The 27,979-nt window shown below is 32.0% G+C and overlaps 11 protein-coding genes and 1 pseudogene across 12 annotated transcripts, besides 5 other annotated features; 4 read left to right on the top strand and 8 right to left on the bottom strand.

Annotated features, from left to right (window-relative positions):
* Positions 1-303: 303 nt before the first annotated feature.
* TVAGG3_0174090 (GTPase protein) lies at positions 304-1,129 on the top strand (the record flags this gene model as incomplete). Its single annotated transcript, XM_001582180.1, has 1 exon — positions 412-1,041. The coding sequence occupies one exon, from the start codon at positions 412-414 to the stop codon at positions 1,039-1,041; it is 630 nt and encodes a 209-aa protein (XP_001582230.1).
* A 125-nt stretch (positions 1,130-1,254) lies between these two features.
* Positions 1,255-4,490, top strand: TVAGG3_0174080 (annotated as a pseudogene). The gene has a single exon: positions 1,263-2,667. A coding segment is annotated over exon 1 (1,405 nt).
* A 53-nt stretch (positions 4,491-4,543) lies between these two features.
* Positions 4,544-4,564: a terminal%2Cinverted (terminal inverted repeat of MuDR-6/TvMULE4 transposon ID:TVAGG3_0174070).
* Positions 4,544-5,553: a mobile genetic element.
* Positions 5,554-5,744: 191 nt separating this feature from the next.
* Positions 5,745-7,346, bottom strand: TVAGG3_0174060 (biological adhesion protein; the record flags this gene model as incomplete). The annotated part of the gene is made up of 1 exon (XM_001582177.1): positions 5,745-7,346. The coding sequence occupies one exon, from the start codon at positions 7,344-7,346 to the stop codon at positions 5,745-5,747; it is 1,602 nt and encodes a 533-aa protein (XP_001582227.1).
* Positions 7,347-7,833: 487 nt separating this feature from the next.
* Positions 7,834-10,245, bottom strand: TVAGG3_0174050 (armadillo (ARM) repeat-containing protein family; the record flags this gene model as incomplete). Its single annotated transcript, XM_001582176.1, has 1 exon — positions 7,834-10,245. The coding sequence occupies one exon, from the start codon at positions 10,243-10,245 to the stop codon at positions 7,834-7,836; it is 2,412 nt and encodes an 803-aa protein (XP_001582226.1).
* A 1,941-nt stretch (positions 10,246-12,186) lies between these two features.
* TVAGG3_0174040 (WD40 repeat protein family) lies at positions 12,187-14,718 on the bottom strand (the record flags this gene model as incomplete). The annotated part of the gene is made up of 1 exon (XM_001582175.1): positions 12,243-14,711. One exon carries the CDS (start codon positions 14,709-14,711, stop codon positions 12,243-12,245), a length of 2,469 nt encoding a protein of 822 aa, XP_001582225.1.
* Positions 14,719-15,379: 661 nt separating this feature from the next.
* Positions 15,380-15,952, top strand: TVAGG3_0174030 (uncharacterized protein; the record flags this gene model as incomplete). Its single annotated transcript, XM_001582174.1, has 1 exon — positions 15,380-15,952. One exon carries the CDS (start codon positions 15,380-15,382, stop codon positions 15,950-15,952), a length of 573 nt encoding a protein of 190 aa, XP_001582224.1.
* Positions 15,953-16,874: 922 nt separating this feature from the next.
* Positions 16,875-18,632, bottom strand: TVAGG3_0174020 (spectrin binding; the record flags this gene model as incomplete). Its single annotated transcript, XM_001582173.1, has 1 exon — positions 16,875-18,632. The coding sequence occupies one exon, from the start codon at positions 18,630-18,632 to the stop codon at positions 16,875-16,877; it is 1,758 nt and encodes a 585-aa protein (XP_001582223.1).
* Positions 18,633-19,243: 611 nt separating this feature from the next.
* TVAGG3_0174010 (histone monoubiquitination) lies at positions 19,244-21,090 on the bottom strand (the record flags this gene model as incomplete). Its single annotated transcript, XM_001582172.1, has 1 exon — positions 19,248-21,080. The coding sequence occupies one exon, from the start codon at positions 21,078-21,080 to the stop codon at positions 19,248-19,250; it is 1,833 nt and encodes a 610-aa protein (XP_001582222.1).
* A 469-nt stretch (positions 21,091-21,559) lies between these two features.
* On the bottom strand, positions 21,560-23,032 carry TVAGG3_0174000 (protein kinase protein; the record flags this gene model as incomplete). Its single annotated transcript, XM_001582171.1, has 1 exon — positions 21,583-23,013. One exon carries the CDS (start codon positions 23,011-23,013, stop codon positions 21,583-21,585), a length of 1,431 nt encoding a protein of 476 aa, XP_001582221.1.
* A 137-nt stretch (positions 23,033-23,169) lies between these two features.
* On the top strand, positions 23,170-24,325 carry TVAGG3_0173990 (Stealth protein CR1, conserved region 1 family; the record flags this gene model as incomplete). Its single annotated transcript, XM_001582170.1, has 1 exon — positions 23,269-24,300. The coding sequence occupies one exon, from the start codon at positions 23,269-23,271 to the stop codon at positions 24,298-24,300; it is 1,032 nt and encodes a 343-aa protein (XP_001582220.1).
* Positions 24,326-24,388: 63 nt separating this feature from the next.
* Positions 24,389-24,776: a mobile genetic element.
* Positions 24,777-25,780: 1,004 nt separating this feature from the next.
* On the bottom strand, positions 25,781-26,101 carry TVAGG3_0173970 (uncharacterized protein; the record flags this gene model as incomplete). The annotated part of the gene is made up of 1 exon (XM_001582169.1): positions 25,781-26,101. One exon carries the CDS (start codon positions 26,099-26,101, stop codon positions 25,781-25,783), a length of 321 nt encoding a protein of 106 aa, XP_001582219.1.
* Positions 26,102-26,261: a terminal%2Cinverted (terminal inverted repeat of Maverick-1B transposon ID:TVAGG3_0173860).
* Positions 26,102-27,979: part of a mobile genetic element that runs on past the window's edge.
* TVAGG3_0173960 (protein of unknown function, DUF4107 family) lies at positions 26,259-26,783 on the bottom strand (the record flags this gene model as incomplete). The annotated part of the gene is made up of 1 exon (XM_001582168.1): positions 26,259-26,783. One exon carries the CDS (start codon positions 26,781-26,783, stop codon positions 26,259-26,261), a length of 525 nt encoding a protein of 174 aa, XP_001582218.1.

Here is a 27,979-nt window from a genome sequence, read left to right as displayed (position 1 = left end):
CTATCCTGTTAGTTAAAACTATTCTAGATTTAAGTTCGCAATTGATAATCACCGACCTAATGGGTTTTAACGCTAGTACTTGATGTTCGTATATGAACTGTGGAAATAAAGACGCATTTCTCTTGAGTTTTTGCATCATAAAGAACTAATTTTTACGATCATGTGGGGCCACTCCTTAAAATGATGATGTAATATGATGAAGATAATCATGTGATCTGAATCAGATCAATTGTTAAAATAAACGCATTGATTATTTGAGATTGCATCATTTTCCGGTATCAAAAAAATCCAATTCAAAAGCTATTGAAACGTGACATATAAAAATCCAATATTTATATCCTAGTTTGAATAACAACTCGATTTCGCTATGTTTATTCAACCTTTCTCAAAAAATTGTCAATTTTTTGGATAATGGATTACTTAGCGACGTCAAAATTACAGGTCAAAGCTGTCATGCTTGGCGATTCAAGAGTGGGAAAGACTTCGCTTCATAATAGGTATCATTTAAAGAAATGGGATCCTAATTCTGCAGCAACAATTTCAGCTGTTTGCTTAAAAACAGATTTAACTATAGATAATGTCAATTTCGATTTTTGTGTATGGGATACTGCTGGTCAAGAGAAGTTTCGTAGCATTTGTCCCATTTATTATCGATATGCTCATGTGGCATTAATAGTATTTGATCTTACTTCAAGTAGTACTTTCGAAATGGTTAAGTTTTGGGTAAAGGAACTTCGATCCCAAGGACCAATAGGTATTCCTATTGTAATTTTGGCTAATAAATACGATAGAAAAGATGAAGTGGAAACATATCCACAAGAAAATGATCTAATAGAATATAAAAACTCTATAGGAGCAGATTGCTTTTATATGTCTGCACTTACAGGCTACAATGTCGATGAAGCATTTTTGCATGCAGCAAAAATCGGTTTGAAATTCTATCAAGAGCAGCAATTAGTATCGATGCCGCAACCTCCTAAGTCTTCTACTCTTGAAAGCACAAATCAAGCTGCTCCACAACAAGAAAAAGCCTGCTGTTAGTATAAATTTTCCTTTATGTAATAAAATAGTACTGTTTTGATTTCATATTAAAGTTATCTATTGATTTTTTACTTTATACAAAACAATATGAGCTCATGTTGCCTAAAAATTTAGAAAATTAAAATCTGAATAACCCATGATTTTAATTGAAGAAAATTTTGAGTTAAATCTTTTCCAATATCTAATTTCCAAAATGGTTGGAAAAATTCACATTTTCAAGAATGGGCAAAGGAAAAGGTAAACAAAAGGGGCATGACAAACAAAATCAAGGAAAGCAGAAAGGAAAGAAAGATCAGAAAGAACAGCAGAAAGGAAATAAAAACTCTGGATACATTAGTTCCTGCAAAGAATTTAAATTTATTAATGAAGAAAGAGTTAGAAACTTTTTCAACAATAAAACTTGCATGAAAGCATTATCCTCGAAGAACCCACTATCTAAAAATGAAATTAAAAATCTCAAAAGTATACATCCATTAGTTAATTGGTATAACCCGACTAATCTATCACTTTGCTTAGTTTGTGGTCAAGCATTAGATGAAAAGCACTTTGCAGAGCATATGGAAGACAAGCATGTTCTTGCATTATCAATTAATGATCAAACAATTTATTGTACAAAATGCAACAGATACATACCAATCGAAAAAGGAACATTACTAGCCGAATTACTTAACATTGAACAGCCAGAAACGAAGCCAGTCGTCTCTGCAGCACCACTTAAATCCGGATTAATGGCTAGAGGCCTACATAACCTCGGAAACTCATGTTGGATGAATTCCTCGTTGCAATTACTAAAGCAGACTACCTCTTCTCCCAGACGAGGTCAATGGTTCAAAGGCTCCTCTCGCTCAAGCCTTTAAATATTTGTCAACAGATCTTAAAAATTCTGGTCACGCGATTAAACCTGGCCAATTCGTTTCTGCCCTTCTTGCAAGGCTTCCTTTCTTATCTGTGACGGAGCAGCAAGATGCATACGAGTTCTTCACTCTATTCTTTGATTCATTACGCGATGAAATGGGCGGAAACGCAAAAGATTTGTCTGGAAATGATATCGAAAATGTAAAGAAAATTGACACGACGACTATTGACAAAAGTGTCAGTTTTATATTAGATAGTGAGATGCGCTGTGAAACATGCAATTCTGTGACTCATATATATCAACGCACGACAGCTATTTCTCTTTGTGTTCCTTATGGAGCATCAACAACATTAGGAGAAGTTTTGGATTCATATTTCAGTGAATCATCATCAGGTGATGACTGGAAATGTGATACATGTGGAAATACAACAAGATGTGCTATTATTCCACATATTGCGACAACTCCACAGTTCTTAATTCTTCATTTGGCAAGGTTTAGATTTGGAAATAATGGTTTCATCAAAAATAACATAAAAGTGGAACTACCTCTTGAAATTTCTCTTGATAAATATGGAATTGATGAGAAATATAGCTTGTTTGGATTCGTTACTCACTATGGAACAATGGAAAGTGGACATTATACAAGTGTTTATCATGATAAAACTGGTTTTGTTTATTTCGATGATGAATCTGTGTCATCAATCGCTGAACAAGAAGCTTTGAATATACAACCATATATTATTATATATAAATTAGATGTACATGCTTAAATATTATAAATAAACCTTTTGTATAAATTTAAATTTATACAATAAACATCTTGATTTAAAATAATGTAAAATTTGAAAGAACTCTCGAATATACTCATTGCAAACTCCAAAAAATGAATATGCAATCTCTTATTATATGGAAGGAAGTAGTCTAAGGAATTAGAAACTGTTTTTTTGTCAATTTGCATGAATTTGCTGGGAAGTCATCTGAAGATGACGACCCATGGAGCAAATACTATAACATTCAATTTACAGGCCAAGAAATCAAATCATGCCAAAACTGCAATCCAGTATCCTTAAATGGTCAATATTACTTAGATGAGTGCATTTTTTTTTCAAATTCTAAAAAAACGATAGGATGGCATTTTTTGACAAATTAATAAAATGTTCACCATAATTCTATCTTTAGAGGATGACAATATTTGGAATAGTTACTTCAAAAGTCAATTTACAGAAGATCCAACCAAACATTGCCAAAATTGTAATCTTTCAGCAGGTAAAGGTCAATATTACTTAGATGAGTGCAATTTTTTTGATGATAACGACCGAGTTATCTACTTTAGCTCAATTACCAACACTTTATTCCTACATAATCGTTGTTCTTTTAGTAAATGCACTTCAACATCAAGTGGAAGTTGCATTTACTTCAAAATTGGTAGTAATAGTTCTATTGTTCAACGAAAATTCTGTTGTACAAAATGCCAAAGCCAAAGTGGAGCACATTTTTCATATACTTTAGTTGACAAAGATAACTTAAACTTTATTATTGAAAGTTCCCTTTTCGATGTAGGAAAAAAAAGTGTTGGTTGTTCTATTTGGGCAGAACGTGATAACATCATAGTTTCATCAACAAATTTCTCATCATGCAAAGCATCTTTGGGACCTGCTGGTTTTTTAAAAAGTCCTAATGTTAATTACACAACAAAATATAACTATACAACTGTTGTTAATAATTTAGCAACAAGTAATATGATTCTAAGTATTTGGAATAACTCTTTGATTGATTCATGTAATATTATAAATAATACCATAGCAACATCAGATTTTGGAATTATTATTTACCATTCAGATAATTCTCTTACTGTAAAAAGTTGTTCTTTTATTAACAACACTGTTCCTCAAGGTTCATATTTGATATATAACGATGGTAATGATCAATTAACAGTTGATAGTTGTTACATTGACAATTCGATTTCATCAACATTTCTTAGAAATGTAGTACCTAAAAATACAAGAAAACTATTTACTAACAATTTGACTCATCTTTCAACTGATATTTGCCAAGCAGAATTTGCAATTATCAAAAAACGTATTTCAGAAGTTAATAGGCTTCCCATTATCATTATTTCTTTAGTAAACATTAAAAGGTCTACATAATCTATAATCTTACCAAAATACTTGCGATTATTTGTGTTATCCAATATTTGTGTAAAAAATTAAAATGAGGACTTCGGGTTATTAACAAAACTATTAATGCAAAAATATTATGGAAAATAGCATCCTCACAATTTGGTAAACCATATAAGAATGTTTTTTATTTATTTGCAAATCATAATAAAAAAAATGATTTTAAAGTTATCGAAAATTGTTACATATTTATTTTTACGATCATGTGGGGCCACTCCTTAAAATGATGATGTAATATGATGAAGATGATCATGTGATCTGAATCAGATCAATTGTTAAAATAAACGCATTGATTATTTGAGATTGCATCATTTTCCGGTATCGAAAAAAATCCAATTCAAAAGCTATTGAAACGTGACATATAAAAATCCAATATTTATATCCTAGTTTGAATAACAACTCGATTTCGCTATGTTTGTTCAACCTTTCTCAAAAAATTGTCAATTTTTTGGATAATGGATTACTTAGCGGGGCGGCGACAAATTTGCCCGGCCAGTAAAGTATTCAATTATTTGCATTTTTTTAAGGGTGCACACGAGAGGATCATGTAAACTTCAGAATTTAGCTTCTTAACTTAAATCATGGAATGTCTCAAAGACAAAAGTAGCATACAGCATGCAAACCTAAAGAAAGATAATCATAATTAATACCTTAATTTTTAATATTACGCATTTTTAGGTGCAAAATTTAAAAACATTCTAATACAATAGAGCAGTTTCCAAAAGTAGCATACAGCATGCAAAGCTAAAGAAAGATAATCATAATTAATACCTTTAAAGTTTAAAATCTTGATTTTTTTTAAAATCAAATATTTATAACTTTAATACATACAGCTTCAACCTTATACTTGTTTTCTCTTGTGAGAAAGCAATCTTACAAAGCTAACAATCCTAAAAAATAAAGAATTAAAATTTAATAATTTAATCTAACATTATTCCTATAATACTCTCTCTTTATCCTTTTGCACTCTTTATATGCAACTCAAATCCATCATATAATATTCCTATAATACTCTTGCCTCAAACAATGACGAACAAACTGCTATTCTCATTTAATTACAGACCAAATCTATTCAAATTTCTGAATTTTTAATTTTCATTTCAATTTCAAATGGAATTAGAAGAAGAAACTATCTTTACTGTTATGGATCTTTGTAAATTTGGAGTTAAACAAGAAATACAAGCACAGTATGGATATGGTGAACGTGTCAGGAAAGAAAGATCTCAGATTTCATTCCACTGCAAATATCCAAAATGTCCTGCACATTTTAATGTTGCAATCTTGGATCAAAATAAATACAAACTAATCAAAATAGTTGAAGAACATGATCATTCCGCCCCAAATGACAAAAGTCAATATTCGTCTGTCTTTTATCGCAAATATTTAGAACATTACTTCCAAACAGATGACAATCAAAGAGCGATAGCACAGCTAAATGCATTCAAAGATCTTGAAATTCCTCTTACAGGTCCGTCCATTAGAGCAAATACAATCATTCAGAACACTATAATTTATGAAATGTGGCTAACTTTTAATTTTTTTTATCCCTACTTTTAATTTTTTATTTTGAATTTTATGAATTAAACTTAGATTGAAGAATTAACATTATGTGAAATACATACAAATATTTCTAAGAACAATAACATATAACAATTTATTCCTGAACAAGTTTAATTATCTGATCTCCCTCTTCTAACAAGAAGTTCATGCAATTTAACAATTGTTCTCTGCAAATGCTCAGTTTCTATTGGTAATACCCAATTACCTCTATCTTCCTGAGTTGCAATATCATCAGCTGATAAAATTGGATACTTTGCAATTACAGTAGAAATTCTATGATAAATAGAAGCTGTTCTAGCGAATTTGTTGACTAATAGTCTCAATTCTCTATTCTCTATTTGTGAATCTTGGAATTGCATTGCAACATTTGATATTAATGTGGCAGCTGATTCGCAGATTCCTGGTGGAATTTCAGGAAAAACTAATTCTTTGGCAGGAGGAATTTCATCAATGAGATTCAACAGATCTTGATCAACAGCAACTGCTTCAACTCTAAGGTCTTTAAGCAATTCGATCAATGGCTGTAAATCTGCACCTATTGCATCATTTGCTTGTTCTTGAAGTAATGCATTTTGGCGTTTAATTTCCATTAATTCATCTTTCAAGTTTGCTGCTTCTTCTTGAGCATCTAATCTCTTTTCCATCTCTTGACGAACTCTCAATTGCAACTCTTTGATGTTTCCAGCATCTATCTTTCCGTTTTTCTGTTTAATAATTTGTTTTTGAGCTCTGATATTTCGATCTTCTGCGAGTTTTTGCTTTTCATCAATTAAAGTCCTAACATTCTTTTGAAGATCATCTGCTTTCTTTTCAGCAGCTTCTGCACGCTCTTTGTAAGCTCTTTCTTCAGATCTGATTTTAGAAATTGCGCCTTTCAAATCATCTATCTTCTTATTTAACTCACGAATCCTACCATCAGATTCTAAAGCTTTTTCTTGATACCCTCTTTGTTCATTTAAAAGATCTTGAATTTGGGCTTCTTTTCCTTCCAAAGCTTGTTTCAGCTGCAAAATGACATTCTTTAACTGCTTTCTTTGCCTATGTAAAGCTAATACTTTTTGGTATTCTTTGTCAATTTGAGCTTTTAACTTTTCAATTTCGGCGAGTTCAGCCTTTCCGCTTTTTGCTTCCCGAAGGGCTTCCATAAGCTCCTCATTCAAACGAAGAAATGTATCTCTTTCATGAGAAAGCTTTTCACATTGAGCTTCTGAATCTTCGAGTGATTGATCAGCAGCTTCCTTTGCTTCTAATGCATCTTGTAATTGTTTCTTTAAATCTTCTAATTGCTTCTCTTTTTTAGCTATTAATTCATTCTGTAATTCAAATGAAGTTTTAGCTGGACCTTTAGCTTGATTTAATTGATTAAGAGTTTCCAAAAACTTTTTGTGCTGTTGCTCAATATCATTTTGGAGCTTCTTAGCTTCGTCAGATTGGAAATTTTGCTGTAATATTTGATCTTTTTTCATTTGTTCTAACATTTGACGTAATTTTTCGATAATACTTTCCTTCTTTAGGATTTCACTTTCTTGTTGATCAATAGCATCTTGAGCAATTCTTAATTGATCTTCAAGATCATTACATCTTTGAGTCCAAACGCGTGCTTGTTCATTTCTTTTTTCAAGAGCATCTGCTAAAAGACGAAGCTTTTCTTCTGCGTCAGTTAAACGAAGTCGAAGGACTCTATTTTCCTCACGAATTTCATGGGAATCCATTCAACTGGACGTTTAATTTTTTTTCTTTCTCAAATTCTTCATCAAAAATTATCGTTACTATAATTATGATGATAGAATTCTGGGTACAATGAGAAAAATGTTCAGAAATTAGTACAAATTGTTGACTTATATTTAATGTTTATTAAATTCGTTTTCAAAGCAGTCTTTCGTGATATCTCCTAGCCATCTTGGCTCTTTAAATGAAGAAAAGAACTTCATAAGTTAGACATTTGTAACATTACGCGTAACACATTCGATACATGTTTTGTATATAGTAAATGATGCAAATATTTTCTTTATTTTTTTTTATTTGAAATGAAAATGTCTTGAAACCAATTAGTTTATAAGTTAAGAATCCATAACCAAATGATGATAGAAATTAAGCGATATTAGAAACATTTTTCAAATAATTATTCTATACACTTTATAAATAAAAACAAAACACATAAATAACACATAATATATATTAAAGCAAATTAATATAAGGCTATTCGATACCATATATTTCTTTAAACTGCTTGATTGTCTCAGATTTATCAAAATTAAACCATGGCCATCTGAGAAAGTTTTCTCCTTCAAAATCACAACATTCGTCTTCATCTAAACTAATAAGTTCTTCAGCAGTCGAAATAATTTCTAATTTTTCTGAATCAGTAAAATGACTAAATAAAACAGTTGAAATATGCAAAAATGGGACAATGTCAATTTGACCTTTCGTCCAAATCTCAACTAAATCATTTCTTAATTCTGAACTAAAAATTTCTGGGATTTTAAGCATGACAGCTGCAATTAGAAGCGGACATGAATCAATTTCTGAAATATCTATCAAATAACTAAGAATTTCAGTTATATTTTCAACAGATATAATATTAAAAAATTCTTGATCCAAATTCAGCATGAATGATGCAATAATCTCTGTTCCCACAGATAACAAACATAAATCATCAACATCAGACTTAAATATTTCGGTTGCTTTTGAAATTAATTCTTGATATTTCAAAGAATTCGGTTTTGAATCATAAATAAAGTAAATTATCATTTGTGATAACTCTGAGAAAACAATCTTTGAATTTTCATACTGAGAAATCTCAATAAATTTCATTAATATTGAAAAATAATCATCAATGAGTTCTTCAACAGGATTTTTGAACAATGCTTCTGCAATAGCAATTGAATGCTCGAATTTATCAGTTTCAGAATAATTTTCCATTATATTTTCTAAATATCCTAAAATTTCTTTATGAAAATCAGGATTTGGTTCTAAACTTTGTATAACAAATGCAATAATTGAAGCAGATAACATTGATATATTGCTTTTATCATTTTGTAATCCATATTCGAAAATTTTCAAAAATTCTTCAAAAATTTGTGAAAAATTATCTAAAGTCATTATTTCTGGGAATGCTTTGATAAAATTCTTGCATTCTGTTAGCGAATTATCAGTTTCTCTTTCAAGAAAATTTTGAATTAAAATTGAAAAAATTTCAAGTAAATCAAAATTAGATGAAATCAAAGATTTGGAATCATTATCAAGTTTCTGAACTACTTGTGGTAATGCTACAATTGCGAAGCTTCTAATTTCTTCCGGAAATGATAAATCAAAACTTTCCAAAAAAGTTTGTTTTACAACATCACAGTTATGTTCATAATCAGCAGCTGCTAAAAATAAGAAACTTGCAATGTGATAAATCAAATTTTCTGAATTTAAAAATTGATAAGATAAATTCACAAACAAATCAATCATTTCTGGACTAACGATTTCCAATCCATTAGATAAATACCACATTGCAAGTATTGAGATTCTATCATTACCATTTTCATTAGATAAAATAATATTTTCTATAATTTCAAAAATTTGTTGAGAATCAAAAGCTTTAAATGAAACTCTTGCTAAAGATGCTGATGAATCTATAGGATCACACCAGTTATTCTTATAAATGTCTTCGCTTCTAAATATCAATGAATAACCATAGAAATTTTCATCAATTTTTAAAATAAAATTGTCTAAAAATGGAATAAAAACTTCATTAAGAAATTTTTGAAAAAAATCAATAGAAATTAAATGTCTGAGCTCGAATTGATCTAAACATGTATATATCGGATAGTATAGAGTACATATCGACTGTTCATCTACATTATTAATGAAATAATTTTTAAATTCTTCAAAATTAATTTGAAATTCTGGGAAAATTTGCAAAATGGATGAAAGCATCGACATTTTTAAATACACAATTTCATTCTTAAAAGGGGAATTGGCATCAATATCAATACTTCTTGATAATTCAACTAATTGAAAGAAATTATTTTGAGAAAAAACTGAAATATCCTTTTCGAAAAGGCATCTTTCAAATACAGAGTGACAAAGATATTGAATTGTATAGTTATTGTTATCGTATAAAGAAATAATTTTTGGAAGAATTTGATTAACAAAATCTTCTAAGTATGGACACTTTAAACAATCAGAAAACATTTGAGAAAACGAATACGAAAAATAAAGGCAAACAATTGAGAGATTTTCATCTAATTCTACTAATTTTTCTAAAATCAATTGCTTATCTGCATTAATTACAAATGTATCTGATAATTTTTGTAATATTGGTAAGTAATCTGGCGAATCATTAAATATTCCAATAATATTTTCGTAAATATCATTTATAACGAATAAATTTTTAGAATATTTGATCATTGAAATAATGTATAAGATACAAGATCGTGAAAGACTGAAATTAGATTGGTTTTCAATGGCAATTTGTGTTAATTGTTTGAAGAAATTAAAATCATTGATGAAATTTAAAAGAATTTTTTCTGCATTATGTACATCCTGATCTGAACTACTAGGATCGAAAGTTATTCGAATGATATCAATAATATTTGCTTCAGATTTTTCATTTTCATCCATACTATTAATTTTTTTCCTCCCCCTAAAAAAAGATTTTTTTCCCTAAGCAAAGTTTGAGATCTCGTAAATGCCAAAAGTGACAATGGTCAATAAAGATCAAAACGCATATTTTTATATTATTTGCATAAATACCAATATTTTTCCAAAAAATGACGACAGATCCCAAAAGTGCCAAACCGTCCGCACTTTAGAATTTTATGTATGTTTAGAATTACTAATATATTACAATTTCAATTTTTGAGTGATTTGTTGAGGTGGGTGAAAAAATTGAGATAAATACGTTTTCACATGTTGAATTTAGCTTATTTGCTACGAGCAAGTTCAACATTTGTGGGGTGGAACCTGGCAAAATGTAGAATACTACATCAAACAGATCTACTAGAGCCAAAGTTTGAATATTATTTCAACTTTTCTGTTTTATATAATACAAATTTAAAAGCAAATCTTACCCAAGAAAAGAATAACTCTTCACAAAAATCGACACAAACAACATTTATTAGCAAATACTTCCATTCGACGCTGAATTTCAGTCAAGAACGAAATATATTTGTTCAAGCCTCATTTTTTGAAAATTGTATGAATACATATAATAGTGGTGGTGCCATATCTGCCGAAAAAATCGTAAATCTGACAATTTTAACTTCAACCTTTTTCAATTGCTCGTCTGTTAAAGATGCGGGCGCTATATTCTCTACAACTGAAATGATTGAATTCAATTCTAACTGCCTATTACATTGCTCAACCCAAGGAAATTTCCAAAGTTTTTGGACAAATACTTACGTTCTTAAGTTCTACGGAAATTCAATTACACAATGCAGTGCACCAGAAAATTCAAAATCAATTGGCTGCGCGCGAACAACTCTTTTCAATAACTTCATTCCAAAAAATTATAATTCAAATTTTTCAAAGAACCAAAATAAAGGGAATGTTCCAGTTATTGAGTTTTATGCAAGCAATATAAACTTTCTCGCTTATTCAAATATCGAATCAAACGGAAATTCAAAATATTCAATTCTTGGCGCAACTTATGGAAGTGTATCCATTACAATGGCAAGATTTTATAATAACTCTGCCAAATACCTCATAACATGCCCTTTAAATTACATGTTATCACTTTTTTCATCTTCATTATATCTGAATCAATTTTCTTCTTTTTGTATTAAGAATTTGAACACACAGATAACAAATTGTGAAGTTGATGGACAATTTCTATCAATTTATAAAGAGCCAATTACAGTTCAAATAATTTCAGAAATTCCTACTGCTCCAAATACTATTTTATGTGAGTGCCACTTCAATAAATCATATGACTCAAGGATTGCCGCTTATTCTCGTTCTCCTTATGGAATTTCGGTGATTTTACTTTCAATTATTTTTGTTATTCTCCTCGGAGTCTTCTTGTACATCTGTATCAGGAGGAAATTATCAAACATGAATAATAATTCCGGTTTTTATACAGATATCTATTTCTCTCATTTTGTTAATAACCAAGACTTTATTGTCACTTGATTATGTTTGTTTTATTTTGTCTATTATAAATGTTTATATGTTCTTTCTATCAATTATTAATTTTTGAATTATTTTTTTTTATAATCAACTACAAACAAATGCTTACAATTACCAATATCAATAATTGCATGCAAAAGTTATCTTTCATATACTCATTCTATATTTATTACACCTGGGAAGATTTTTTATTTTCGAATCAGGATAAATTCACAATATACTAACGTGAATTAAATTGAATTACTTCATTAAGCCATTACCCAAGTTTTAAACCCTAAGAATTTATCTCACTATTAATATGTTTTTAAATTTTTCACTTGAAGTCAATTGTTTAAAGCTTGGGTGTCATTTATTACCTTGTGTAATATTGAGTCCATGTTCCAACGAAGTAAATTTGAGATTCATGATCAATTTTAAATATACCTTTTTTCATATCTCAAAATTATCTTTAAAATCCATATAAATATGATATTTAATAAAAATAATCTCTTTTACTCTATTTCTGGTTCTGGCTGTGAGCAGAGGAAAGTCAATGTGTCGAGGTTTTGCCTTGCGACGACTTTAACAGGATCGATTCTCCCTGCGAATGCCTTCTGTATTAAATGTGCTGTCTGTGGAGCACTGCTCTCTTGCGACAATCTCTTTGAATGGAATCTCAAAACTGATTTCATCCATTTGATGAGCAATTCAACGTCCTGGGACTCTCTTAATTGTTCAGAAAGGAATTGAAGGAAGTCTGGGACATATTTAAGTGGTAAATGATTTGAAACGAAATCAATTTGGTCATCAGGAACAGATAACATTGATTCCTTTAACAAATCTCTTTCTGTGTGGCCTAATCTAACTCCTAATGTCACAGCCAAGACGTATTCGCCTTTCTTGATCGCTTCTCTGACATTATCTGGAGTTACATCTGTTTCTAGTTCAATTGGGTCTGTTATGACTTGATCGGCCGAGACATAAACTAACAAACCTTCAGGAGTAGCAGCGCTTATTCCTCTTCCTGTTGGACACCATCTGACTTCATTTGCAGCTGCTGTAATAACTGGCTTCTCTGCGAATTGCGCTTTGATGACTTCTTCAGCTTTGCCACTTCCATGGTATTTCTGGACGTATCCTTCGACTCCGGAATATTCTGTATTCTTTGTATGGGCAAATCTCCTCATTAGAACTAAATTCGAGACGGAATAGACACAAACAAATTTTGTACGACCACCGCAAACAAGGAAAGAGCCATCTGGTGAGAAATCGATACTATCGAAGAACCACCTTGTATTTTTAGCTGATCTCTGGCCATCAATAAGCTTTCCACCTCTTGCATCCTCTGTTACATTGATTTCTCCAAGGAATGATTCATCGTGTGTTGAGTAAAAAATTAATCTTCCACTGGAGTTTGCCATTGCAAGGGTTTTGCCATCAGGAGAGATAGCCACAGCAGTTACTTCGCCATGTGCATCGTATGGTTGGCTTGTTTGTGTCTCCAAGAAGTCCCAAATTCGACTTGTTCCATCCCATGAACCAGAGACCAATTGGCTGAGTGGCGTGAAGCATAGGGATGAAATTGGCTGTGTGTGGCCGGTCAGTTCTTCAAGAACTTTGCCAGTTGAGATATCCCATAAAATAATTGTAGCGTTGGACTTAGTACTTGCGGCCACTATCTCGCATTTCGGATTGATAGCAACATGTGTGAACTCTGAAGGTACATCTGTTGTCATTTCTCTGAAACATTTTCCGCGAACGACGTCGAAGGCTTTACAAGTCCCATCCAAAGAGCATGTGACAACTGTTCGACCACTCTCTCCAAAGGCAACATCAGTGATCGGTGCTCTGTGCTCATCAAATGTCATCAAACAAGATCCAGAGTAAGAATCCCATAATTTGAGCTTTCCGTCATCTCCACCTGTAGCAATGACGATACCGTTTGGAGAATATGCGAAACATGAGACACCGCCGTAGTGTCCTTGAGATCTTTGAGCAACACTTCCTGTTTGAAGGTCCCAGACGATTAATTCGCCCAATTTGGCTGATGTAAAGGCTGCAAATCGCTTGGAAATGGCAAGAGCTTGGACTTTTTCTGTAGAAAATCTGACAGTAAATGTAGATAAAACAGGCATTGTAAGAGAAGGTACTGCGTAAGTCTTAAACGTACCATTACCATCATCAGTAATGATTACATCACCGTTGTAAGCGCCAACTAAAAGCGTTTGGTATTTTGTCTTTGGTTTATCGAAATCTTCTTCATCAAGACGACGACGGCTAATAATTTTGATGTTAAACTCATCATCAAGCTCCCAAACGAAGAGTGTACCATCACCGCCGCATGTTGTAATTTGTTTTGGATTTTCTTTATCAAAGTATGCAAAAAGTGGCTTTCCACGATGTCCTGTTAATGAAATCGGAGCAAAATTCTCATTTGGCTCTGTCATCATGATATGAACAGAGAGATCTGATGAGCATGTAGCGATTAATTTTCCATCTGGTGAAAAAGCTATGGTATTGATAGATGCAAAGTGGTGATCACCAATTGGTGGACGTTTTTTAATAAATGGTTTAAGCGAATTTACTTCTGAAGGATGTTTGAAGAATCTAACTTTATTTTGTGAGCCAACAATCAGTCCAGTTTTGCCTGGACCGAATGCAATAGCTGTAATTTCTTCTTTGAATAGTTTTCTGTAGCATAGAGTGTTTGATCCAAGTTGAGAAATAAAAAGATTGTTTTTTGCATCTGATGTAGCGATATAATCATCTTTATCTGAAACAGCTACATGTGTGATAGTCGCTGGATGTTCAATGTAATGTGTCTTGCTTTCTCCTCTTGCACAATCGAATATAACCAACCTGTTGCCTTGAGGAATCAGCAATTTATCACCTGTAGGAAGAAATTCAATAGTAGAACCACTGTCTGTACCACTTAAAAGATTGCTAAATACAAAATCCAGTGAAGTTCCTCTATTACTCATATCAAAATCTTAGGAGAAAAAAAATTTGTCTTTCAAAATCTCGCTCCAAGAAAAAAAAAGGTCACAATGCTACTTCAGTTACATTTTAAATACTTAAGTGATTACCAATAGATTTTCATGATAAATGATATAGCAATTCAGCATTTTGATATTTGATAAATTTTGAAAATCAGGATTTAATCATTATATATTGAGCGAATTCATAAGGTATCGTCCAGTGATAATGAAGTATATCATATCTTCTTGAAAATTTGAAGAGATCTTCCTATGAGGAAATAATTCCATCAAATGAGTTCTAATCCTTATTAGATTTCATTTTTGGCATGAACTTAGTTAGAAACATATTAATTTTTTTTGAAAAATTACATTATTTAATTAGATTTACGTCAATCAAAGTTCATCATCGTTTTCATGCATATATCTGGACAATTTCTCAAGTACGCACTTTCACTTTAGACTTATCAGTGGTGGATGATACCTTCTAATGCGGTGGATAAACGATCAGAAAATGAAAAAAATCTTTTCAATTTTTGAACATAAACGTTATGACGAAATAATTAAGCACTGAGAAATGCACACTAATGTCATACATTTTGAGTTCAAATCTGAATTTTTGACATGTCAATTGACAAAGTTGAGAACCACGAAATTTTCTTTTTCAAATTTAAATGTTCCTATACTTGGCTTTTGTCGAAAGCTATTTCAATACAAATGCTTTAGAGCAAGTAAGTCCGGAAGCAGTTTCAAATAGCTACTCCGAGGAAGATCTCGCTTATAAATTTAAACCAATCGAGACTCTAACAAAAGGTGCAGATTACAACACTGCTGATCTTGGCTCTCTTATTGATACTATCTCTAATGAATTTCACATCGATAGAGACAGACTTGACATGTTTTTCAGAAGAGTCAAATTTGCTCAAAGCGCAAAGCAATTATTTAATAAAATTGATTACGGTAGAAATAATCAAAGAGCAATTTTATTCATGAGAGGTTCAAGATCTACAGATCTCTACGGAGCAGTAATTAAGGTTGTTAAAACGGGTAATACCTACCAAGTAAATGTTCGCGAAGCACTTACTTCTGCCTGCGTCTATGCTATGACAAGAATTACAGAACGTCATCACCATAATAAGAAACAATCACTTAAGTCTCGTTTACTTAAAGGATGGGAAGTCCAAGAAGTTTACAACAAATTAAATGCCCAAATTGCTGGGTATTTAAATGAATACAAGAACATTTAAAAAATATCATATTTTTTTGATTTCACCATAATCAGAAATGGTTGATATGAGAGAAAATTATCATTATATTGCAATTATGGAGCTATCAATATTAATCTGATATTCACAATCATCTAAACTCAAAATATTTTTGCTTCTAATACAGAATTCCAATATGGAATGATCCTTTTCCTTATAAGACTTCACTATAACAAAATTTATTTTGAATGCTTTACTTGGTATGATATGATATGCTAATTTATATCAAGTTTTTCACATTTATCAAAAATATAAAATTTAATTAATAATGTTTATTCATTAAATCTATTAGTAAAGTTTCTTCAATTTATTATAGCGCCATGCGAAATAAGGAGTTTAACAATTCCTTCATTTTTATAACATGTCGCACGATCAAGCGCAGTATCTCCACTTCCATCTTTTTCATTAATATTTGCACCATGTAAAAGAAGAAGCTCGACTATTTCTTCAAAATCATGCAATGCTGCAATATGAAGGGCTGTTTCTCCATTGTTATTTTTTTCATCAATCTTGGCATTATGTGAAAGGAGAAGTCCAACTATTTCTTTATTATTGCGATAAGTTGCGTTATGAAGAGTAGTTTCTCCTTTTTCGTCTTTCGCATTGACATCTAAACCATTTGATAAAAGAGTGTCAATAATTTCTATATTATTTTTCAATATTGCAATATGTAGGAGGGTTTCTCCGTTTGTATTCTCTTCATTGACACTTGCACCATGTGAAAGAAGGAGTTTGTGTGCTTCTTTGTTGCTATTTGATATAGCAATATAAAGTGCTGTTTCTCCTTTTTTATTCTTTTCATTGATATTTGCCCCATGTGAAAGAATTGTTGCATCATGAAGAACTGTGTTTCCATTATCATCCTTTTCACTGATATTTGCACCATGTGAAAGGAGAAGTTCAATTAAATCTTTATCATTTTTAAATGCTGCAAGATGAAGAGAAGTTTTTCCTTTCCCATCTTTTTCGTTAATGCTTGCACCATGTGAAAGAAGAAACTCGGCCACTTCTTTATTAGAATAATGCACTGCATAATGAAGAGCTGTTTTCCCATCTTTATCTTTTGCATTAATATCTGAACCATGCAAAACAAGAAGTTCAGCAATATATTATTTTTAAAATATGTTGAATGATGTAGAGCTGTCTTGAAATCTCTATCCTTTGCATTGACATCTGAGCCATGCGTAATAAGATATTCAAGCATTTCTTTATTATTTTTGTCTGATGCAATATGAAGAACAGTTTCTCCATATTGATTTTTCTCGTTGATATTTGCACCATGTGAAATAAAGAATTCGGTAATTTCTTTAAAATAATTTTGAAAGGCTATGTGTAGACTGGTTTCTCCGCGTAAATTTTTTGCATTTAGATCTATATTATATGAAGCCAGAAATTTAATTTTTTCTAGATTATTGGAAGATGCTGCATTAATGAGGTAAAAATTAGGATTGAAATGTGCACCAAGTGAAATAAGAAGTTCAACTATATATCTATTTTTTTCGAATTCTTTAAATGCAATATCAAAGATTGTTTCTCCGTCATTATCTCTTTCATCAATATTTGCACCATGTGAAATAAGAAGTTCAGCCATTTCTTTATTTTTATTCGTAATTATTGCATAATAAAGAATAGGTGTCTGATGCTTTTGGCGTTTATAGAAATTCGCACCATGTGAAAGAAGACACTCGACAACTTCTTTATTATTGTATTTTACTGCATTATAAAGAGCTTCTCTTCCATCTTTAACAATGATATTTGTACCGAGTGAAATGAAATATTCACAAAGTGATGGAATATTGAAACATGCAGAATATATAAAGCAATATCCAATAAGATAATGTAGAGCTGTTTTATCGAAATAAACTAAAAGTGATTCAAGATTATTATAACCTCCACATTGACGTAAATCAATCCTTATATCGTATTCATTCATTAAAAATGTAACAAAATCGATTTTGTGTGAAATAATTGTATATTTCATGCATTCTTGATTTGGTTTTTGATATTTCAAACATTCACTCATGATTTCTGGATTTTTTCCTAAAAATGAAAATTCTAAGCATGTTTCAGTTATTTCTGAGTTAAATTTTGTTCTTAATAGCTTGAAACAATCAGCTGCTCCGTAGTAACAGCATAATTCAAGCAATGAATAGCCATTGCTAGATTGTGGAAATAATTTGCTTTGTAATCTTTGATCTTCGTCAAATTCATCTCTTTCCGTGAAAATTATAAATCTTTTTAAATCATTTTTCATAATTGCATTGTAAATTGTATTTTCTGAATAAATATCAATATTTTCTGAATTAAATTCATCAAAATCATTAGATCCACTTAAATTGATTCCATATTCTTTATAAAACAGGTGATTCGAAATATCTGGCAAGTTTTTGACTTCTTTTACTTGATATTCATCAGTGATGAGTTTCGCAAGTTTCAAATATGACATTTCATAACAATTGTTATATGGAATGATGTCTAAGATATCTTTTATAATATTCTCTGGGTGATATTTCATTGAATCAATCAAATTTGTTTGTATAATTTTGTAAATAGTGCTTAATCCTTCATCATCTTCAGTGTTTAACTGATACAATGTATTATATGAATCGATATGATATTTATACTTACTTCTCAATTCATTGTATCTATCAATCTTATCCATGTAAAAATTGAAATGAGTGCAAACGACCAAACCGCTCATATCTTATTATTAAATTTTGTATTTAAATTAGCAACTTCAAATTGAGTGGGAAATTACAAAACAAAGCTCTTGACTTTACATAAAAATTTTCAGGGAAAAGTCGTATTATAAATTTTAGAAATCACAACTATTATTTCATCAAATGAGGTCCTTAAGCTACGGTATCTGATATTGAATTGTGGAAAAAAAAATTGAATTGTGGAAAAAAAAGTTTTCTTATACTTTTTCCCTCAATTTACTCGGAATTAATAACAAATCCCCATGAATAACATAGTAAGGGAGATGGGCTTACTATCATGTTATGGTATTTTTGAATTACCAAGGGAATTTATTTGATGATGTTTTATTGTTTTCTGGAAAAGTGACAAAATTTTCATTGTCGTCTAAAAAATAGATTTTACAAGCATGTTTTGGTACCTAAATAAAGGAAGAACATCAATTCCATCTATGTATATAGTGTGCAAACACGCATGATATACGGAGTAGGTCTTTATCTGGCTAAAAATCTAAAACCGTCAGACGACAATAATAATATCCCCAAAATATAATTTTTAAAAAAAATTTATATATATATTTTTATTCCCATTGTATTTCTTTAACATAAGATTCTGCAAATTTCTTGTTGCAGCTAGGGCAAGCTCTGTTTCTGCTCTTTATCTGTGCCTGGATACATGCGAGACAGAATGTATGTCCGCACTCTTTCAGGAGACAGTTTCTTGGATTTCTCTGTTCGCAAAGAGGACAAAGAGCTCTGTCTTTTGCGTCCTGAACTTCTTCACGTGGAATAGCAGAATAATTTGGATTCTTTTCCTTCTCAGACTTATAGTTTTCGATTTCTTTCTGCATTGAAGAAATTCGATTATTCTGTTGTTCCAATTCTCTTTTCTTTTGTTCTAGAATCTTCTTCTTCCTTTCTATCTGTTCTCTCTTTGATTCAAGACGACGACGAGCCCATGCATTCCCTGCTTCTCTGTCAAGTTCATTAGAAAACTCTTGCAACTCACTTTCTTTGATCGGAGTACTGAATCTCAAATAAGTCATCAAATCAGAAATAGACTGAATCGCCTGAGAAATTGAGACATTTGATGAATTAATTATCTGGTCAGTCTGTTTCTGCATAGAGTCAAGTTGGTCACGAAGGTTCTTAACTTGGTATTCGATCTGTGGATCAATTTGTGGTCGATTGTTCGCCCATCTTTGTGTTTGAACATCAAATTCACTTGTTTCTTTAACAAACTGTTCTGTTTCGTCTGGAACTGAATCCGTGTAATGTGCAAATGATGACAATGAGTTGTCAATCAATGGACCAATCTCTTGGAAATTGTTTTCTTCAAGAAGTTTCTTGATATTACTCAAAAAATCTTTTTCTTGAGAGATAAACAATTGTGCTTGATTTGGTGAATATTGTTTGATGTTAGAGTCTTTAACAATGCGAAGGAAAAGACGGAGCTTCTTCAACTCGCTGCAGAACTTGATGTACTTGGATCGAAGTTCTTCCATCTCATTTTGGTCGACATAATTAGTTGGAACTGATTCTCTGAACAAAAGATGTAAGCGCTTGAAAATATCGGGAATGGAGGAATATGAATACAATAGATCGTTCATATTCGCTCGTATTTGCGGTAAAATCTTGTTTGTCGACTTGATATAGTCTGAATACTGTCGATTCTCGCGGATAGCTTCAATTGGGAGGTTGGAAAGGAAGTCTTCTGTGGATTGAACACCGCGTTCAAGTGAAGATTTCTCTTTGAGTAGTTCTAGACGTGTTTTATCAAGATCTGAGCAGATTTGCTCGAGTTGTGGCAATAATGAGCCATTGTCGATGTTCTGGTAGATGTGGGAGATCGATTCGATGGTTGGATAGTATTTCTTGTCGAAATCTGATGAAAGTTTGTTATCTATAATTTTTATCAAGCTTCCGAGATAGGATGTGAGGTCGTTATTGTGTCCATATGGGATTGTTTGGGCTATGTGAAAGTTTAAGTCGAGTGTTTTAGTATAAGGAGGAAGAATTGTTGGATGTTCTGAAAGAAAAGCGTTTCGGATCTTAATTTTCTCTAAAAACAGATTGTGGAACTCAATAATCTCTTGTGCAAACTGTTGATGACCATAATAATCGAGAATACTGAGGATTGTGTCAACAAAGTTATTTGCGATGTTATAAACAAGCCTTGAATGATCAGTAAGAGTGGGAAAATCCAAGCATTCTGGATTATAATGGGCTGTGTAGTTTGCTGGTATCTTTGACTTTAATGTGTTTAAAAATCCTAACATATAGTTGGAAAGCTTGTACTGATAGCCAATTAAAGCAGCAATATCGTTAACAAGCTTTTCATATGTCTCCTTGTTGATAAGATCAATCTTGATGCATTGCTCCTTTAATGGCTGGATCCACTCAGTTACTTGCATCAGGGATTTTGACATGTAAAGTTGCTTATTTTCTGACACATAAAAACATCTCAAATATTTAAGCTAAATTAGTATATCAATGAATTGTTCATAGTATAGAGCAAACAAATTATATGGGAATTTTGGATAAAAATATGTTTTGAGAGATTTATAAAATTTCTTTTGATTCAAAAATGATCATGAATAGATGGTCCGCTTTTAAACATCTTTAAATGATAGAAATGAAACTCGACAGTCCTAAAAATGCATTTTCACTTTGAAATTGCACTAGATTAATGCAAAAAATAGGCAAAATATACATAAGAAACAGATTTTTATGTTCCACAATTGAATAAATTGCTTGTTTCAGCTAGTTAACCAGAGTAAATGAATCTTGAAGCATTTTCAAATTTATTACAAGTTTTTACCAGAATTAAAATGCGTTGCTATCAATAAGCATATGCGTAAACTCTTTTGTTTCTGTTAAATAGTCATAAAAATTTTTAAATAAAAATAATAATTTTTACTGGGTAAGCAGTTGAATGAGTTCTTTGACTCTCTTCTTTGAAGCGTACTGCGAATTCTTCAAAACGTTGACCATACCGCATTTCTTAAGTTTGTTAAGGCATCTCTCGTGTTCGCAGAAATCTGTAGCCAAAGCAACAGCGTAGCCGAAGTTTTCATCTTCGTTTTCGACAGTTTCAACGAGTGCTTCGCACATTGGAACGAATTCTTTTGTATAAGCGATTTTTGACATTGTATCGCAGAAAAGAATTGATTCGTACCTCGCCTCCACCGTGCCAATTTCATCAGAAGTCTCGAGGTATGAAGAAATAAGCCTTGCATCAGACATTCTCTTAATAAGATCTCTTGTGACCTTAACACGTCTCAAAATAGTGCAGATTGCATTGAGCATTGGAACATTGTGAAGGTCCACGAGGGATTGGAGGAACGGAACGAACTCTGGTGTGCGAGATAATTTATTTCTTAATTCCTTGTGTCCGAAAACGACAAGGAATAGTCTGAATGTGTCTTCTGGTGTTGGGAGATCAGCATTCATCCATCTGGAATCTTCAGTAAGAATAGATCCAACTTCGACAGATTGGGAACAGAGTTTCATGAGAACTAATGTAGCAAGGACTTCATCCTGGGCTATTTTAAGTATTGACTTGATAAATTTAGGATTAGATTCTTCAAATGGTGGGCAAACTGCAAGATAATTCAAAACACTCATTCTGACAGCCTTGTTAGAGATGTATTGGCGAATTTCCTTTGTAGGTATTTTAATATCTTCAAGATATGCAGCTACTGTGGCAAGGCAGTTGAATGAAATTTCAACAACTTCTTCATTTTCTGATTTAAGGCCTTTCAAAGCAATTTGGTAGACTTCGTTTGATCTGCCATCACGGAATGATGGAAATTCGCGTGTGAGATACATTAATAAGTTAAGATAATCTAAAGCTGTTGCTTCTTTAAGGAAATACTGTTCTCCATTGAAAAGCATATCAATGAGAGGGTAAGGATTCTCAAGTTCGTCAAAGAATTGAGTATAAACAGAAATTAAAACTAACGTTTTCTTTGGATTGCGAATAATAAGTTTTGCAAAGAGATTAGCAAGATCTTCTGTGACAGCTTCTGGGCAACGTGTAATTACAGTGTATAAGACGTCTAAAACATCATTAGTAAGATTCTTTTGACGGAATGGAAGTAATAACGCAAAATCACCAGCAGCGAAATAGCTCATATTCTTTTTAACGCATAGCACATGAGCCAATGTTGATAGTATTTTCTGTCCGATTTCTAAAGGAACCATTTCTTCAAAATGTTGTAAAACGATCTTGAAGAATGGCTTTGCTTGGTTCGGTTGAAGAAAATCTTGGGCATTTTGGAGCTCCTGGAGAAATGCTTCTTCATCACTATAGTCTTGAAGAATCTGAAGGTTAACTTCTGACATAATAAATAAAAACTAAATGTAAAGAGTATAACAATTATTGTAATCATTTCAATTTTGATTTTGCAATCGGGAATACAATCTCATTAAAAATAAGTTCTCATACGAGAGTATGCATAAATGAGCAAAGTTTTATTCTTTTTAGTTCATTTTTTTCGGCGATTATCGAGCGATTAGTATTTTTGAATTGCTATTGTGTATAAAGCTATTCTATGTGATACGAAAACAAATATGTTTTAATTTTCTCAGTTGGTTAATATGAGGAGAAGAAAGCTGAATAATCTGATTTACATTGTTTATGCATTGATCGCTCTTTATATAATCAATGAAATACTATCAAGATATTCATTACATCTATCAGTGAGTGAATCTGTAGATTTAGTATATTTGTGGGTGAATGGATCAGATCCTAACCGGATCAAGAAATATCACCTTGCAAAGAACATTACTGGAGTTAATTACTCTGATACTAACTACTATCGACGCTATGTTGAGAAAAACGAACTTTTATTATCTCTTCGAACTGTTTATCAGTTCATATCATGGATCAATAAGATTTATATAGTTACAAATGATCAGTATCCATTTTGGCTTAACCTATCTCATCCAAAGATTAGCATTATTTCACATAGTCAACTCTACGGAGAAGGAAAAACTTCATTCAGTAGCAACTCGATACAATTCACGTTAAATAAGATTCCAAATCTTGCGAACAAATTCATACTTGCTGATGACGACTTTTTCTGGACAAAACCTATCGATAAATCGTATTACTTTACGAAAAACAAATTAAAGTTTAGAATATTACGTTTTAAAGGCGATGTATACGATATGTATGGTCCTGATGCAACTTGCACAGATGATGATGATAATATCATGGTATTCCACAAATCCATAATAGAAGCGTGGAACCTAGTCAAAAGCAAACGGAACAAGACCAAAAATCCAAGATTTGGCTATTCTCATGTTGCAATACCTTTGTCAAAAGAGATTTTTGAAGAAATTTTTCAAGAGTACAACATATCCCATATGAAAGACATCCAATTCAGGAAATGCGGAATGGTACAATTCCAATCACTTTTCCTTTACCATGCATATGCTACAGGAAGATTAGTAAAAACACACCGTGATTATTATACTACATTCAGAGGCGAATGTTCAGAGCAAGTGAACTACCTTCTTAAACATAAATCAAAAGGAGCATCATACTGTTTCAACAATTGCATGGCTCAATATTTCCAACAATTAATTGATTTTTATCCACCATGCGAATACGAACTGAAATTATAGAAATATTTTTTGTTATGTAAATGTATAGATATATTTAAAACGGCCATGTAATTTTTCATGTTATCAGAGAAATGCCAACATTGAACGAGACACACCTGTAAAAAATGACACACCCGTGAAGGGTGTGATTACCGATCGGTAATTTCGACAGTTTAGAATTTAAAATTTTTTATGGAACTGTTGCGAGTTTCATAAAGAATTTAAGGAATATAAGCAAAGATTTGAATCAAAATCTTAGACCTAAGCCGCTCGATTCGCTCGCGGCTTCCGCGAATTACAGATCAGCAAAGATTTGAATCAAAATCTTCGAACTAAGCCGATCGCTTCGCTCGCGGCTTTCTTTATTATTTTAAATTTGCATATTTCCATCAAAAGTTCATAAGGTAAAAAATTTCGTTTATATTATTGCAAAATAAAATCTTTATTATCAAAATAATATTAAGTAATAATATAATATAATTTATAAACAACTATTAAAAAAAAAAAAAAAAAAAAAAAAAGGTATTGGGGGTTCCAGGGCTGCGCCCCTCTACCCCCTTGAAGATGTTTAGTATGCAATGAAGTATAAAATGAGGTTTTTTTTGGGTGTGTGGGGTCTTCCAGGCACTTCGTGCCTTCTAGCCCTAAAAATTTTTGAAAGTCGTTGCTGTTGACTTTTCGGTAGAGGACTCAAAATAGTAGAACTATGTCCGGACAAGTAAGGGTCTATCGTCGCTACGTCACCAGGTCACTCGGTCACTCGGTCACTCGGTCAAATGAACTTCTCTGAAAAAGTGTGCCAACATGACATTTTGACAACAGTCCAGGAAGTCTTAACAAGATAGGATGGTTATTTTACAAAACCGACAAGACTTACCGAGTAGTTTTCATGTTTTGTCACTTTTCTGTAGCTTTTCAGGGTAAAAACATTTTTATTGTATATAAAATGAATTTTACAAAACCACCGTTACCCTTCTTTGGAAATAAGAGTAGATGTAAAGATATTCTATTGAGAGAACTTAAGAAACTACCGAATGGTCTAACATTTGTAGATTTGTTCGGTGGAAGTTTCTATATATCTCATTTGTGCCATACAATATTTCCTGACTCAAAGATTATATGCAATGACTTCGACAACTATATGAACCGTCTCAAACATATACCAGACACAAACAAAATATTGAGTGAGTTGAAAGAAAAGATACCTATAGGTAAGATGGAACGTATACCATTAGATAAGAAAAATACTGTCAGAGAGGTTTTGAAAAAAGCAGAGTATATTGACTGGGATAGTATAGTTAGTATACATAAGTCGTGTACTGAGGCACTGCGCGCCTCCTTACACATTATATGTGAATTTGACACTTTACAAAACCATTAACGTATATTTTACAACACAAACGACAACACTAACTTAACATTAAATATTTACAAAGCCGCCAACCACTTCACTTCACTAACGTTTTCACAAACGACTTCACTAATGTAAAAATAAACGTTCTCACTTACAAAAGTATTGCAACTCCTCACATTGCTGTGCTTCACATAACAGCTCATAATCTTCTGACTCACTTTCTTCTTCATATAGGTCAAAATCACTGTCAAAATAAATGTTAGTAAGTTTTGACAAAGCTAATGAAACACGTTTACCGTTTGTATCGTATGCTTGTATAAACTTTCCATTATGCTTGTAGTCATAAACGCTCAAACTAACTTTACCCTTTCTCCCTCGTATCTGATAGAATGTATTTTCACGAGGAACGAAGAACAAATTCTTGAACTCATGACCGTTGTAGTTTGTTATCTCAATAGTTTTCGTCATTTATATAAAAATAAAATAAAAATTATTTAAAAATAAACTTAAAAATTAATGATATCACCACCCTCACACGTATGAAAACATAGCACAAAAATAAATTTAGGTGAAGAGGTGAGATCTCACCTCTTTTTTCACCTGTTTTTTCACCCACTTGAATTCATTACTTTATAACTCTCTTCCTTGGTTTCTTTTTAGTTGCTTTCTTCACGTCTGTCTCCAACTTGACTGTCTTTCTTCTTCGTCCGTAATGATACCAGTTACTTCCACCAGTCAATGGGTCAAATGGTCTTTCGTAAGGGTTTCCATACATTCCATAGGGACCATACGGAAGAACTACTGGTGGAGAAGAAACATTTTCTTTAGTTCCATCGACTCTATTTAAATGCATTGTTTCACCTTTCATCTGGTCATTAAAGTCTTTTGCGTGTTTTGCAAACTCATCGTCCTTTCCTAAAGCATTTTCTGACTCAGTCGCAACCAAATTGGATGCTTTATTTATGAGCCCTATTTTATTTAATCTTAACTTCTTTGCAACCCAGCCTCCAATCTTCCCTTTATTTGCATCTAATGTCTTCGAAACCCTTCCTCCACTCATTTTATTTACTGCATCATAAGCTCCAAGTGCTTTTGCTCCAAATGCTAATGCTTTTGTTCCCATTGCGCCTAAAGCTGCCCAAGCTACCATTTACACCATATTAAAATCATCTCTCTTCAATATTATCTCATAAAAGTTCTCGTTACTGGAGAAAGTCAATGAAACATAAGCGTTCTCACAGGCTTCGCCCTCACCGCTTTGCGGTCTATCTAACTTATTTCTTATCTCATCTATTCTCAATAAAATGTCTGAACAATTGCTAACATCTTCTACAACAGTTATTTCATCATGAATGACCTTCAAGAACAAGCTCATTTAATATGCTATTAAAATCATTTCAATAATGAGTCCATCCTTTCCACTTTTAGGTAGCACAACATCTTTCATTGAAGAAGTTCGACAAGTCTTATGTTAAACTTACTGACAAAGTTTGTTATACTATAATGCTTCGGCGGCGAATACATGTAGTTTGAAAGACATAATATAGATTCTTCAGCAAATTCACTTATACTGGATTTTATAACAATGTTCTCAGAGACCAAATACCACCAATTGACAATCTTGTAAGCAATCCTGCTGAACCTTCTACTGTAAACGTCGATGGTAACATTCCACGAAGGTCATCTATTGACATCGTTGAGTCACTGTATTTAAATATTTTCTTAAGCAATCGTCATTATCTAACCATGCAATAGCTTTGAAGTTTTCATTCGAATATACATCTGCTTCATTAAATGTAAAACCTGACTTCTTTGCAGAGGCGATTTTAAAATCTATTGAGTTTGTTTCAAAATTATATGCTATGGTAACTTCTGAAGGTAATGGATGCCCTTCCGCAGTCAGTTGTTCTCTCACTACGTTTGAAGCTTTGTATTAAAAACTTTCATGTCATCTCCTGTGTCTAGGTTCACAATACACAGCAACAGGGAAACTATCTTGCTTCTTTGTTTCATCATTATACCTCAAAACATTAAGTTCTTCAATAATATTGTTCTTCCTGCTGGAATACTTCGAACCTGTCTTATTTCAATACTTTCTCACCTCCTACATACTCTACCCAGTGTCTTGGATATTCATAAGTATACTGACTTTCTTGAATTTTGGTTGGTTTCATCATAACATGTTCATAGTATATCTTTATACTCTTGTCAGTTAGACTCGGTGCTATGTTCTGAATATTTCTGACTTGCATTTTTAATGGAGATAAAATGAAGCATTTAATACATGACGTAGATGAAGACATGAATGAAACTACAGACAAACTTAACTCTTCTCTCATTCTTCGC

Source organism: Trichomonas vaginalis, chromosome IV, assembly GCF_026262505.1.
Source record: "Trichomonas vaginalis G3 chromosome IV, whole genome shotgun sequence".
Taxonomy (NCBI): domain Eukaryota; phylum Parabasalia; order Trichomonadida; family Trichomonadidae; genus Trichomonas; species Trichomonas vaginalis.
Note: the sequence above shows the minus strand (reverse complement) of the source record. Positions and strands in the feature narration are given on the sequence as shown.